Below are 15,049 nucleotides of genomic sequence, written 5' to 3'. Positions count from 1 at the left end.
AATAGGTTCAGGCTCATAGGAAGCTAATTATTAATGACAGTATGATTTGGAATATAGTAAGAATTGATGAAACGCATTCGGCCTCTGCCCTTCATTATATTCATACCCCGGACATCAAAACTTTATTATTCTTGGTTATTTATCACAAGTGTTTTCCTGTCTGCATGATCCAAATTTGAAAATTTAAGGAACTACGTCCCAGAAAATGCACCGTTTGTTCAATAGAAAATATATAGGTGGCGCGTAATTGTGCTGGTAATTATCTTAATGATGCTGTATTCCTGCTGTGACGCTGAGTCATTTCTTGTGGACAGAGAATCAGGGTAGTCAAGGAGTCCACAGTCAAAAGCAAGGAGGGTCCGTTATAAACAGTCAGGTAATAGTCCGAGGTCAGAAAGCCAGGAGAAAAGCGGATCAGAGCAAAGGGAGCAGTCAGAACGAGGTCCAAGGTCAGGCAGCAAAAAGATCCACAAGCAGCACACAAGTCACAGATAGACAAACCACACAGAGCTGAATGTACATCTGACAGAGTTCTAGGACTGACAGCCCAGCTAAATAGCTCGGCAATCACCCAGGACAGGGAGCACCTGAAGGCAGCCCGGCACCTTCCAGTCTCAGATTGGATGGCCGAGCTGCCAGTCAAAGTACTGACAGCTTCCTCCCCTGCACCAGACTGTCGATCAAAGTATTGACAGATTCAGCACGCCCCTGGACCAGATTGGACAGCTGAGCGGTCAGTAGCTGCATCCCATACATATTGAGCGGTGGAATCTTGACACCTACATTTTCATCTTTGTTCCTTCATTTGCACAAGGAGACCTGTTCTCATTTACGCAAGGGGTCCTGCATTCAAACACTCTGAATTAAGCCGTCTCTTCACTGTTGGCTGGAAATCGTCCTCCTTTCCATTCTTCGATTACCCTATGTGTCACTTTGACTCTCCGAATCATACAGGCTGTTTTGTGTGTGGCTTGGAGGTTGTAGTACAACCACAAAGTTAATCTCCTAGGGATGCGCTGAACAGCAGAGGGCTGGTCTCTAGGTACAAACTGAAGGACGGCAAGAAGTGGATCATTCTGTTCATACTTATGATGGCCTAGATTTTGAGAAAAAACCTTGTTATTTAGTTGTATGGAGGACATTGGCCAATTGGTAGGGGTCAGACCACTTTAACCCCCACTTGTCATTACTGCTAATTGTCTGATCCTGCCTGTTTCTTCCCACTTTTTAACCCCTTTCTGACATCTGACGTACTATCCCGTCCATTACACCCAGCACGTGTCAGGGACGGTCATGGAAGAATGTTGGGCATCAGTATTAATTAAACACTCCGTAAGCAAAACATGCACAATTATACGTTTTCAAGGATAATTTTGACGCAAATGACTTGGATCCACCTGGTGTCTGTGACAATATAGACCATCATCTTAACCCCTTTCTGTCATGTGACGTACTATCCCGTCCATGTGCCCTGGGACTTAATTCCCAGGGACGGGATAGTACGACACAGCGATCAGCGGCGCCCACGTGGTGAGCGCCGCTGATCGCGGCCGGGTGTTAGCTGATTATCACAGCTGACACCCGGCACAATGCGTTAACCCCTTGCACACCGCGATCAAACACGATCGCGGTGTACCGGGAGTTAAAGGGAAGCATCGGCAGGGAGGGGGCTCCCTCTGTGCTTCCCTGAGCCCCCCACAGCAGCGCAATGTGCAGCGCTGCTGCGGGGGTCTCTTTCCCTGCAGGTCCCCGGATCCAATATGGAGACGGGGACCTTCGGGGGCCTGCAGGGAGCTGGCTTTCTCATGCCTGCAAAGCGCAGGCAAGGAGGAAGCCTTGTGCAGTGCCTGTGACAGATCAGTGATCTGTCACAGGACAGTGATGTCCCACCTGGGACAATGTAATAAAGTTTAAAAAAAAAAAAAGTGTAAATAATTTTAAAAAAAATCGCTAAATTAAAAAAAAAAAAAAAAAAAGTGCAATAACGCGCGATCAAAAAGATGCATATAAATATCCATGGTACAGCTGAAAACGTCATCTTGTCCCGCAAAAAACGAGCCGCCATACAGCGTCATCAGCAAAAAAATAAAAAAGTTATAGCTCGCAGAATAAAGCAATGCAAAAATAATTATTTTTTATATAAAATTGTTTTCATTGCATAAAAGTGCCAAAACATAAAAAAATGGCATAAATGAGGTATCGCTGTAACCGTACTGACCCGAAGAATAAAACCTCTTTATCAATTTTACCGCACGCGGAACGGTGTAAACGCACCCCCCAAAAGAAATTCATGAAACGCTGGTTTTTGTTCATTCTGCGTCCCAAAAATCAGAATAAAGCGATCAAAAGATGTCACGTGCCCGAAAATGGTACCAATAAAAACGTCCACTCGTCTCGCAAAAAATAAGACCTCACATGACTCGGTGGGTCAAAATACGGAAAAATTATAGCTCTCAATATGTGGTGATGCAAAAACTATTTTAAATAAAAAGCGTCTTTTAGCGTGTGACAGCTGCCAAACATAAAAACCGCCATAAATAGTAAATCAAACCCCCCGTTATCACCCCCTTAGTTAGGGAAAAATAATAAAATTAAAAAAATGTATTTATTTCTTTTTCCCGCTAGGGTTAGGGCTGAGATTAGGGTTAGGGGTGTGTTGGGGTTAGGGTTGGAGTTAGAATTGGGGGGTTTCCACTGGCGGCATGGCGTCCGATCTCAATTCAAGCCAAAAAAGTCAAATGGCGTTGCTTCCCTTCCGACCTCTGCCATGTGCCCAAATAGTCGTTTACACCCACATATGGGGTATCAGCGTACTCAGGACAAATTGCACAATAACTTTTAGGGTCCTGTTACTCTTGGGAAAATAAAAATTGGGGGTGAAAAGATCATTTTTGTGGAAAAAAATATGATTTTTTAATTGTACGGCTGTACGTTATAAACTTCTGTGAAGCCCTTGTGGGTTTAAAGTTCTCACCACATATCTAGATAAGTTCCTTGGGGGGGTCTAGTTTCCAAAATGGGGTCACTTGTGGGGGGTTTCCACTGTTTAGGTACATCAGGGACTCTCCAAACGTGACATGGCGTCCGATCTGAATTCCAGCCAATTTTGCATTGAAAAAGTCAAACGGCGCTCCTTCCCTACTGAGCTCTGCCATGCACCGAAACAGTGGTTCCCCCCCACATATCAGGTATCAGTGTACTCAGGACAAACTGCACAATAACTTTTGCAGTCCAATTTCTCCTGTTACCCTTGATAAAATAAAAAAAATTGAACCTGAAGTATTTTTTTTTTTTTTTTTTTGTGAAAAAAAAAAAAAAAGTTAAATGTTCGTTTTTGTTTTTTTTTTAAATATTCAAAAAATTCCTGTGAAGCACCTGAAGGGTTAATAAACTTCTTGAATGTGGTTTTGAGCACCTTAAGGGGTGCAGTTTTTAGAATGGCGTCACTTTTGGGTATTTTCGATCATATAGACCCCTCAAAGTGACTTCAAATGTGATGTGGTCCGTAAAAATAAAATGGAGTTGCAGAAATGAGAAATCGCTGGTCAACTTTTAACCCTTATAACTTCCTAACAAAAAAAAATTTTGGTTCCAAGATTGTGCTGATGTAAAAGTAAACATGTGGGAAATGTTACTTAAGTATTTTGTGTGCCATATCTCTGTGATTTAAGGGCATAAAAATTCAAAGTTGGAAAATTGCGAAAATTTTCGCCAAATGTCCGTTTTTTTCACAAATAAACACAAGTTATTTGAATGAAATTTTACCACTAACATGAAGTACAATATGTCACGAGAAAACATTGTCAGAATCAGTGGGATCCATGGAAGCGTTTCAGAGTTATTACCTCATAAAGGGGCAGTGGTCAGAATTGTAAAAGTTGGCCCGGTCATGAACGTGCAAACAACCCTTGGGGGTTAAGGAATGTTAATAATATCTGCAGGCTCGGCATTGCTTTCTTTTAGCTGATTTTCTATAGCTGGCGTATAACACGTAATATAACATATTGCCCAGTTATGGAGTGTAATAGTTATATTGATTATTTTCATTGTCATTATAAATTGTGACCTTGGTAAACTAGACGTGCATATAACTGTAAATCTTATGTACTTGCCTCAATATTAACCTAGTATTAATACATGATTTTATAGTGCTAAAATTGTGGTACATCTCCACCCTCCATCTCCGAATAAAGAGCCTGGACCATACCAAACCAGCCGCTACTCACATGTCAAGTTGTCCTTCAGAGAACATGGGCAGATTGAGGTAAGTGACCGACAGGCTTGTAATGGAGCCGTTATTCATCGTATGACATGGGTGCTTTGCGTCCAGTGTAATATATTTGGTAAACTGCACCTATGTCATGTGTACAGTATGACTAAAGGGTTTGTCCGGACTTAAGACGCCTACGTGACTGCAGATCAGGTGCTGTTAGGATTCCCATTGGGGATGCGCGTGACCGCAAGTATGTGATTTGCATATGTGCAGTCCCGTGCCGACTAGCTGGGCGCAGCCTCAATGCACTTGCGTTGAGCGAGGCTAGATACAGTCTAGTCGGAATGTGGCCAGAAGTATGCAAATCACATTCTTGCTGTCACATGGCTGATGCTACCTGCACCAGAAAATCCTTGCAGTGTGCACATAGTGTGAGGAGTCACAAGTCTGCAGCCACATGAGGACTATTTTAGTAGTGATCACCAGTACAGAATCCATGTTAGTGGGTGATCTGTGAGCTGCTATTTCATAATCCCAATATACGGATGTAAGGGCAGCCAAGTATACACTTCAGTTTATTGTTAGTGTATCATTAACTTCTGGGGGGATTTGCTAAGCCTGTTAACCCCTTCCTGACATAACATGTACTGATGTGGGTGTATGGTGCGGGTTCACACTGTGGTTGCTGGCTGTGTGATGCAGCTGGCTCCTGCCTCTGAACGATGTACAAGGGATAAAACAATAGGTAGGTGAAGTCTTCTAGGAGAAGTTAAAAAAAAAAAAAAAAAAATTTAATAAGTTGTTTTACTTTTAATATTTAAAAAAAAAAATTATACAGGCTTGAAAATGGGATTTTTTATTTTCACGGCTTTACGTTATAAAGTTCTGTGACGCACCTATGGGTTCAACGTGCTTACCATGCATCTAAATACGTTCCTTGAGGGGTCTATTCTCTGAAATGGTGTCACTTGTTGGGAGTTTCAACTGTTTAGGGACCTCAGAGGCTCTCCAAATATGACATGGCGTCCGCTAATGACTCCAGCCAATTTTGTGTCCAAAAAGTCCAATGGTGCTCCTTCAATTCCGAGCCCTGGCGTTCGCCCAAACAGTAGTTTTCCTCCACATATGGGGAATCCGTGTACTCGGGAGAAATTGGCAGCATATTTTGGGGTCCATTTTCTCTTGTTACCCTTGAAAATAAAAAAAATGGGTCTAAATGACCGTTTTTGTGTAAAAAAAAAAAAAAAGTAAATGTTCATTTTTTCCTTCCACATTCCATTAATTCCTGTGAAGCATCTGAATGGTTAACAAACTTCTTCAATGTGTTTTTGAGCATCTTGACGGGTTTAGTTTTTAGAATGGTGTCACTTTTGGGTATTCATATAGGCCCCTCAAAGTGACTCCTAATGTAATATGGTCCCTATAAAAAATGGTTTTGTAAATTATGTTGGAAAAATGAGAAATCGCTGGTCAATTTCTTAATCCTTGTAACTTCCTAACAAAGTAAATTATGTTTCAAAAATTGTGCTGATGTAAAGTAGACATGTGGGAAATGTTATTTATTAACCATCTTGCGTGACATAGCTCTCTGATTTAAGGGCAAAAAAATTAAATTTTGATAATTGTAAAATTTTCATCAAATTTCCTCCCCCCCACACACACAAATAAACGTAAGTCTTATCGAACAGATTTTACCACTATCATGAAGTATAATATATTTCTAAAAAAAACATTCTCAGAATTAGTGGGATGTTTCCAGAGTTATGACTAGAGATGAGAGAACATTGTCTGCTCCCTCCTTATCCGAATAGCTATAGCTCTTATCGAAGAAGTTGCATCGGGAAGCCGGATACCAGGAACCAGGGCTGTGGAGTCGGTAAGCCAAACCTGCGACTCCGACTCCTCAATTTCCCTTACACCGACTCAGACTCCGACTCCACGACTCCGACTCCGACTCCCACACATATTGCTTATATTTAAGTGAAAAATTTATTGTAGTACAATGTGAACCTCAGACATTTAATCATTTTTATGATCCAATAATCAAGATGTTTAGATAGAACAGAATATATATTGGTGTACTACCCGGTTTTCATTCTTTTTGGTACAGATACGATATGGATAGACAGAGCAGATTTCTAATCTGCTTTTGCTATTGAGAACATTATCTATGAGCTCAAAAACCTTTCAGGTGATGCAGTTTTTTAAAAAGATGATCAGCTTTTGCAGCTGAAAAACGTATCCTCAAAAAACACAGGAAAAACGCTGTGTGTGAATGTAGCCTTAGATCAGGAATAGAACAGCCATTTATAGGACATTTCATAACTTTCCCAAACTCCTATGAAAAAATATTCAGCACATCCTGCATTGAATTACTGTACCCAATTTATTATATATTTTAGGAGTCAGTCGGTCCATTTTATACCGACTCCAACTCCGACTCCGACTCCACCAAAATGAGCACCGACTCCACGACTCCGACTCCACAGCCCTGCCAGGAGCGCTCCCGATGATCAACTGTTCGGCACCGCAGCTGCATGACAGTCACGACACATGCATGGAGAGCCTGCGTGTTGTGACTGTCGCACAGCCGTGACACATGCAGCCACGGAACCGAACAGCTGTTAATCAGGATCGCTCCAGGTATCCGGTTCCTGATGCATCTTCTTCGGTAAGAGCTATAGCTATTCGGATAAGGAGGGAGCCGCCGATGTTCGCTCATCTCTAGTTATGACCACATCAAGTGACACTGGTCAGAATTGTAAAATTAGGCCTGGTCATGAAGGTGAAAACAGGCTTCGGGGTGAAGAAGTTAATTAAACCTGAGAGCCTACACTTCAATTTATTCTCAGTCGCTTCCGATAATTTTAAATCCAACACAGAGGCATGCAGAGCCCAGATCACAGAGATTCTTTCACGGTCTAAATATTTCTGGACCTAACTGTATGTAGGTTGAAAAAAGACATGGATCCAACAAGTTCAACCAGCAAAATTACAAAATAGATTAACCCATACTGTAAACACCGTAAAGAAAGAAAATCGATACACCTGACTTGACACCTCACCCAAAAAAATGTAATAAAAAGTTATGTACATTCCCCAAAAGGCTCCATCGACCGAAAAACAAAAAAAGATATGGGTCTCAGAAAATAGTGAACACACCATTTCACTCCAATTGGATTTTTTTTTCCTGTTTTCAGTACAATATATGGTAAATGACTGATTCCATTCAAAACTACATCTCGCCTCGCAGTAAACAAACATTTCTCTACGACTGGTAATGTGAATATTTAAAAGTTAATTATGGTGGTTAAAAAAAAAAAAAGGAAGCACAAAACCGAAAACTGGCCATGGCTGGAAGGGATTAATTTCTGCTGAGAAATGTAGTAAGACTCAACTGCTCCAACTAAATGTCACCTGAAAGCACAAAATCACAACATCCGAATGCATGCACTGGCCGCGGCTCTCCAGATTAGAGCGTGACCACTTCATATATTACACTGGTCAACAGCATTTTTGGTGCCAAAGATATTTCATTGAATTTAGGGTAACTTTGGGGTGCTGATTCTGAATATGTCATCAGTTTTGCCAGATTGGCTCAAGTTTTTGAGATTTTTCGTAAAATGTGTAAAAAAAAAAAAGACGTAATTTGCTACACGCGCATTAATTTTATTGATATTGTCATGAATACAATAAATTTAACAAAGTAAATGTTGATTTTTAGTTTATTTTAACTAGTTTTAGAAAGTAATCTTCAAAAATGAACAAGACATGAAAGATAGGAGACATTTAATCGCTGGAAAAGCGCTTTTTATATGATTTTCTTCTATGTGAGCTATTGGGGCAGTCACGCTGTAGATTCCAGCAGTAATCAGCCATCATATGTCTGTCCCATCTGCCTTGGTACCTTTCCTCCATCACCATAATATCCTGATGAAATCTCTCCCCTTGTTCTTCGCTAAAATCTCCAAGGTTTTCTGGAAATCTGTCCAAGTGACTGTGAAGATAATGCAATTTAATGCTCATGTGTACACCCAGATTTCTAAATCTCAATAGCATGTTTTGTACCAGTTCTTCATAATTGTCTGCCTTTTGATTTCCCAAGAAGTTCTTCACTACCAACACAAAACTACACCATGCAGCAGCTTCAATGTCATTCATTTCCTTAGGAAAATTTGAATCTTTAATGAGTTTCCGAATTTGAGGACCATCAAAGATTCCTGCCTTCAGTTTTTCGCTGCTAAGACCAGGGAAAGATCTGCAGATGTACATGAAGCAATTACCATCTTTGTCTAATGCCTTGACGAACTGCTTCATTAATCCTAACTTTATGTGAAGTGGTGGTAGAATGATTTTTTCCCTGTCCACCAAAGGTTCGTTCACTATGTTTGATGCTCCTACTGTCAAGGTGTCCCTTGGAGGCCAATTCAGTTTCTCCCAGTGCTGATGTTTTGCTCTACTATCCCACATGCAGATGAAGCAAGGATACTTTGTGTATCCACTTTGCTGTCCAAGTAAAAAGTTGACCATTTTTAAATCAACACATATCAGCCACGAATGTTCATGGTAGCACAGTTTCTCCAAGACCATTTTGACATTTTGGTATTGTTCTGCAAGTTTAGTTGAGTGAGCTACTGGAAGAGATGCACACTGATTGCCATTGTTCAACAAAACACATTTCAAACTCCTTTTAGAACTATCTATGAAAAGCCTCCAGTCTACAGGACGATATACTTGTAAACCCATTTGCAGCATCAGGCCAGGAATATCCTTACAATATACAAGTAGGTCATCTTCACAGAAAAATGGAAGAAGTGCTTCTTCTCTGGTCCTGTAAGATGTAATTTTAGTTCCAGGCGTCAGACAATTTTTTTCACTTAGCCTTGAAGCTAAAAGTTCGGATGCACTTTTTGAGAGGTTGAGGTCTCTTATTAGATCGTTGAGCTCTCCTTGGGTAAATTGCGTAGGTGTTCTGAAACTTCCTTCATATTCTAGTTCACTTCCAGAACTAATGCTTAGCTCCATACCCTGCATTTCATCATCATCAGGTGGGGGAAGGTCAGGTAACATGGTAAACACAGGTACAGGCACATCTTCACAATGAGGGACAGGCCTTCTTGCAGATTCCATGTTAGGATACTCCCATTTTCGTTTCTTATGCTTATTGAATCCTTGTACTTGCACTGCACAGAAATAACAGTCATCATGATGATTTTTTTGCTCTCTCCACACCATTGGAACACCAAATTTGAAGCTTGTTCTTTGTCCTTTGCTCCATTTTCTTAATAATTCGATACATGCTTTGCACACTATGTGTGGTGCCCAAAACTTGTCTTGGTCCCCAAGCATAACCCCAAAATAGGCAAAATACACTTTTTTAACGAAGTCTGTTATGTTTCTTCTATGTTTTGGCAGTGTATATTCACCACAAATGTAACAGAATGAGTCTGGATCGTTAAGACAACTTCTTCTTGATGAGTTCATGCTTTTCACTGGAAAACAGACAACAACATAAAGTTAGTGCAAAAATCAAGCTATGAACAAACTTTTAGAACACTAATTAACACAAAACTATATTGAGAACTGCTCAGTTCAAGTACTAATCCAAAGAAATTAATGAGATGATGCGTCGCATTTACCAACAAGTGCTATAAATAAGATACCAAAAATCTTAAAAACTTGAGCCAATCTGGCAAAACTGATAGCATATTCAGAATCAGCACCCCAAAAATACCCCAAATTCATTAAAATATTTTGGACACCAGAAAAAAATTTTTTTTTTGTTGACCTGTGTTATCTATGGGGCTGTGCCGCTCTGGTCCGGAGAGCCGCGGCCTGTCTGTGCACGGACAGATTTGCGGGGACGGGTGTATGAGCCTTTACTTCTGCACTGCTTGTGGTTCATTCATGTCATTTAGTATAATTCAATATGAACTCCAGCCAGTCCTTGGCGGTTGATAACACTTTTACCTCTCATTGACTTCTACTAAGAATGATTACATGAGATAACTGGATATTTGCCGATATCTAATTTGTCCTGTTTGCTTTTGTGCAGTTCAATCGACGACTATCAGAAGAGCTGACGCAAAAGAGGTGGCAGAGGGCATCGCCTGCCATTCAGATGAACAAAGGTCCCCAGGTAAAGAATGACACCGCCATGTACCCTTCTACATACGGCTGCCTCGGTATGAGCCTATGATGCTTGGGTTGTCTGCCTTTTCAATTACCATCTCTTTTAATCATAAGTCCTTAAGTTGTCTACTTCTTTGAAGGTAATAAAACATAATAATCAGTCATCTCTTACCCATATCTGTAAAAATAAGGCGACTCCTGAAAGTCTATCCGGTGAAGGTGGTTGTCCTAACTCCAGAACAGACTTCTGACCTACAGGGTGGAGCGGTGCTGCGCTGTCCTCCGCTATCTCCGTCAGTCTCACAGACCATGACTGGAGCAATGACCGTAGCGTTTTACCAATGGGCTATTTCAGAGCCCTGTTCTCAGGGTGGGCTCTGCAGTGATGAAGCCCCTAGCTGTCGGCATTACATTGGTTTTGTGAGTTGGGGCGGCCCCCTTGAGTGATACTTCCACTGTTCATGTATCATTAGTCCGTTTGCTGCTCACATACTGAATACCCAGTTTTCGGTCACTTCATTTCCTTCGCAGATGATCATTTTGTCTGAACCTGCACGTAGATGGATCATTGTATCTGTCTTCATCATTATACCTGAGGAAATAAGGAAATCGTTTTTTTCACCACCATTGCTCTGTATGCCGTATACTATGCAAAAAGTAATACAAATTAATGTATAGATTAAAGTTAAAATGATTTGCCCTATTCTGGCACGCAGTCCGATCCTCCCTTGAAGCCGGTCTTCACTTCTGCGACCAGAATCCTCAGCAATAATAAGTTAGGGGCAATAATCTAAACCGGAGTTAGAGGGAACCTGTCACCATGAACATTCAGTCCAATCTGCAGGCGCCATGTCACAGAGCAGGGGAACCTAGGAGACCGAGGTTTAGTTTTTGTTAGAACAGGTTATTATTATTTTATTATTATACATTTCTATAGCGCCATTTATTCCATGGCGCTTTACATATGAAAAGGGGAAATCTAGACAGGTACAATAAACATGAGCAATACAAGGCACACACAAGTACAGAAGGAGAGAGGACCCTGCCCGCGAGGGCTGCCCACTGGTCGTGTGGTGGGTCAGACTGAGGATCACTGCAGGCTGTAGGCTTGTCGGAAGAGTTGGGTCTTCAGGTTCTTCTTGAAGGTTTCTGTTGTTGGTTCAGTATATCTTTTGTTGTCATTATTTAAAGAGACGATTGACAGCCCAATTTTGTAATATGAAATAGTCATGGCTGTGATGGCGCTGCAATACTGATTAGAATGACACCTTTGGTGAAGAAATCCGCTTTGTTGTTCTTCTTTAATCGCCATTTGAAGTTTTCTGCTAATTGGATTTTGGGGAACAGGGGCCAAACTGTACAGGGGTCTTTTCCTCTCTGTCTGTGATTCCTGGCCCCTCCGCTCAGTATTACTGCCATTACAGCTATGTCTTTACTTTACATTACAAAATCGTGCTGACAGGTTCTCTTTAAATTTATGCTGATTCTGTCATGTTTGGTCCGGTGGGTGGTCTTATCGGTGATTGACTGCTCTATAGCCTAGTGCCCGCAGGTTATACTGCATGTTCATGGTGACAGATGCCCTTTGAAAAAAAGATGTACAATGCCCTGGTTTGGCGTCCATACTGGTCCTCAGTCCCTTCAGCGGATTTCATTTTAAATGCCTCTTGCACTTAATAAACCCCATGACATCATGACCGTGTGATGCACATCATGATATCGCAGTGCTCTGTAAATCCTAGAGGTGCCCAGAATGCCAACCACATGTGAGAAGTGAAGACTGCTTGTCCAGCTGCTATAGACCAGACTGGACGGTGGAACAGGGCAGTGCACACCTTTATACTCTGGTATAGATTATTATTACAATCATTCCAGAGCCGTTCACTTGAATGACACCTGCTAATTCAGGTTCCCCATAATATACCATGCCTCATCATCCATCTTTGTTAGATTCCTGTATTCCCAGGTAGTCAGTGGTTAGCTGTACTGACCAGTTCTTATTTTTGGGGAGTCAACAGATGTCCCCTGGAAACTCACAAAGACCTGAAGAAAAATGTAACCTACTCCCAACGTAGAGCTTCGTGAAATATACATATATACGAGGGGCGTTCATTAAAGATTTCCCCTGACCCACTTCCTGTGGACTGAGAGCAATGAATCTTGGCACAGTTATTAGTCCTTCCCTACATAGGTGCCACCTAGGGGGACACACTTCTACCATCTCTTCAAGTAACTGTAAACACCTCTCTTATAGAAGTCGACAGGTTGCTCCAAAAACCACGTTGTGACTTCAGAAATTAGAGTCTCGTCATCTGGAAAATGCTTGCCCTTCAAAAATAACTTCATATTTGGGAAGAGGTGGAAGTCCGATGGTGCGAGGTTGTGAGAATAAGGAGGATACAGTAGAATTTCAAAGCCACAGGAGCATGCTTCCATTTGGGCAACATGTGAGTTGTGAAATGGTGCATTGTCTTGCAGAAGGAGAACACCTTTGGTGAGCATGCCACATCTTTTGATGGCCTCCTGCAATTTCCACAGCAGTGAATAATCGTACGCCCCAGTGATCATGGTACCCTTGGCTAGGAAATCCATCAATATTACTCCGTGCTGGTCCCAAAATACTGTGAGCATGACCTTGCCTGCCGAGGGTTGGGCACTTGTCTTCTTTGGAGGCGATGAGTCATGATGCTTCTATTGCATGGAATGGATTTTAGTCTCAGGATCTTAGTGATGGACCCAGCTTTCATCCTGTGTTATCAGTCTGTTGAAAACGTCCTCCTGGTTTCCATGGCGCATCTTCAATAAAGCCTGAGAGCATTCGACTCGTTCCTGCTTCTAGAAAGGTGTGGGCAGCCGGGGAACCCAGCGAGCCGATACCTTCTGCATGTGAAGATGGTCTTGGATGCCTTTTTTTCTTCGGACGCCACACTAATCTTGACATTTTGGCTAGGTGGCGAATGGTTCCTCAGTGATTTTCCAAAATGGCACCCTCAACTTTTTGGATGGTGTGTTCATCAGTAGCAGAGTGGGGTCGCCCTGGAATTGGAGCTGTTTGCACTGAAGTCCGACCACATTTGAATTGATGATGCCAGTTCTTGACTACATTATATGATTGGTAATCATCACCATAAACCTCTTTCACCTCATCAAACGTCACCTTTGGTGTGCGACCTTTCAAGTAAAGGAACGTGATGACTGCTCTGTATTCCACTGGGTCCATTATCAAACCTCACACCACTTCAGCACCTGTAAAATCAAGACCGTAGTCAGTTCTGAGTTGCAAATTGACACTTAACCTATAGAGACTTTATACACGTGTGCAGGTTCAGCATCCTGTGATAAATAGAAGTGGGACAAGGGAAATCTTTAACGAACGCCCCTCGTAAATAAATAAAAATAAATGCCATTGTGTTTAGGTCTGAATCCCCTGCCCTTAATGCACACAAATACTGTAAAAACTACATGCCTTACTGCCACTAGAGGGCGTTACCTGCAATGATGTTCTCATCCTGGATATTTACAGCTTATGCACAGAATATTCAAAAAATATCTCCAAGGTGCAGTCCGAGTGCTCTACCTGGATCCATTCAGAAAAAGGGGCCCCATGGTGCATTACTGGAAATATGGAGGTGGGCACACGTGCGGTTCATGATGGGCATACATAGGTGGCGAGTTTGATGGCCAGCGGCGGATATTACATGTGTCAGTCCGTACAACACTCTAGATTCTGATTAATAGACCTTTAAAGTTTGCATCCTGCCGGGTATAAAGATTTCTTTCAGAAAAATTCTTTTCTTTTGTGAGAACTTTTTTTTTTTAATCTTTTTGCTTCCTTCCTTTTTTATTTTTCTTCTTTACAAAGGCCGGGAGAATAAAAGCTGTCGGGATAGTGGGCATTGAGCGGAAGCTGGAGGAGAAAAGAAAAGAGACCGACAAGAACATTTCTGAGGTTAGTGTAAATTGTCTACATTCACTGGCCACTGCCTCGTACCTTATTGGCTACCAGCAGGCAGTCCACATGATAATCTGTTGACTGATCTCTTTAAATAAATAAATAAATATAATCGCCAAACTGTGCCACTATTGAAAAATACATTATAAATGGGTTCAGGGAGATGGGGAAAAAAAATAGTAAACTAATACTTTTCCCCCCTGGACCAGCACTGCCCCTCTGTACTCGGTGCTGTGTACCAGGGTGGTCCCCTCTAGGTCACTGATTGGCCATAGTGCTCATGTGATGTCCCTGCCAGATGCTGTGCATCATATCATGTGGAGGTTGCATTGCTGAGGCTGGAGGAGTGAAGCCAGTCCCCGATATGAGTGCGGTTTGAGGTGTTTTGCTTGTTTTGTTATTTTTCAGCACATTTATAGAGTAACATCTATGCAAAACACCCATAGTATAATGTACATCAACTGTCAAAACTCAACTAATCGATGTTAAACCGAAAGGGTAATAAATACCGTAAGATTATATAAGTCTATAAAACAATATTTTATTAGAACAATTAAAAAAAAAAATACCAAGAAAATTGTATTGGCATGTCTCCTGCTGAAGTTCTGATGGAACGTGCGTCGGGGCAGCAGTGATACCATCGCAAAAACGGCTACATAGATGTAAGTGTATTCTATTTCTAATGTGCCTTTTTCTAGCTTCTACTAAGGAAAGTTTACCTATGTTTAATTGGATTGTATAGGGGATTTAAT

At 41.5% G+C, this 15,049-nt stretch overlaps 1 protein-coding gene across 1 annotated transcript in view; it reads left to right on the top strand.

Moving 5' to 3' along the window:
• VPS36 (vacuolar protein sorting 36 homolog) overlaps window positions 1-15,049 on the top strand; it is a 62,590-nt gene that overhangs the window by 7,889 nt on the left and 39,652 nt on the right. The window contains exons 4-6 of the mRNA XM_073583290.1: window positions 4,150-4,264; window positions 10,269-10,352; window positions 14,208-14,294. Coding sequence (XP_073439391.1) covers window positions 4,150-4,264; window positions 10,269-10,352; window positions 14,208-14,294 — 286 coding nt within the window. The remainder of the gene's footprint in view (window positions 1-4,149; window positions 4,265-10,268; window positions 10,353-14,207; window positions 14,295-15,049) is intronic.

This window comes from Dendrobates tinctorius, unplaced genomic scaffold (genome assembly GCF_039654945.1).
Source record: "Dendrobates tinctorius isolate UK_male_01 unplaced genomic scaffold, ASM3965494v1 ptg000075l, whole genome shotgun sequence".
Lineage (NCBI taxonomy): Eukaryota > Metazoa > Chordata > Amphibia > Anura > Dendrobatidae > Dendrobates > Dendrobates tinctorius.
Note: the sequence above shows the minus strand (reverse complement) of the source record. Positions and strands in the feature narration are given on the sequence as shown.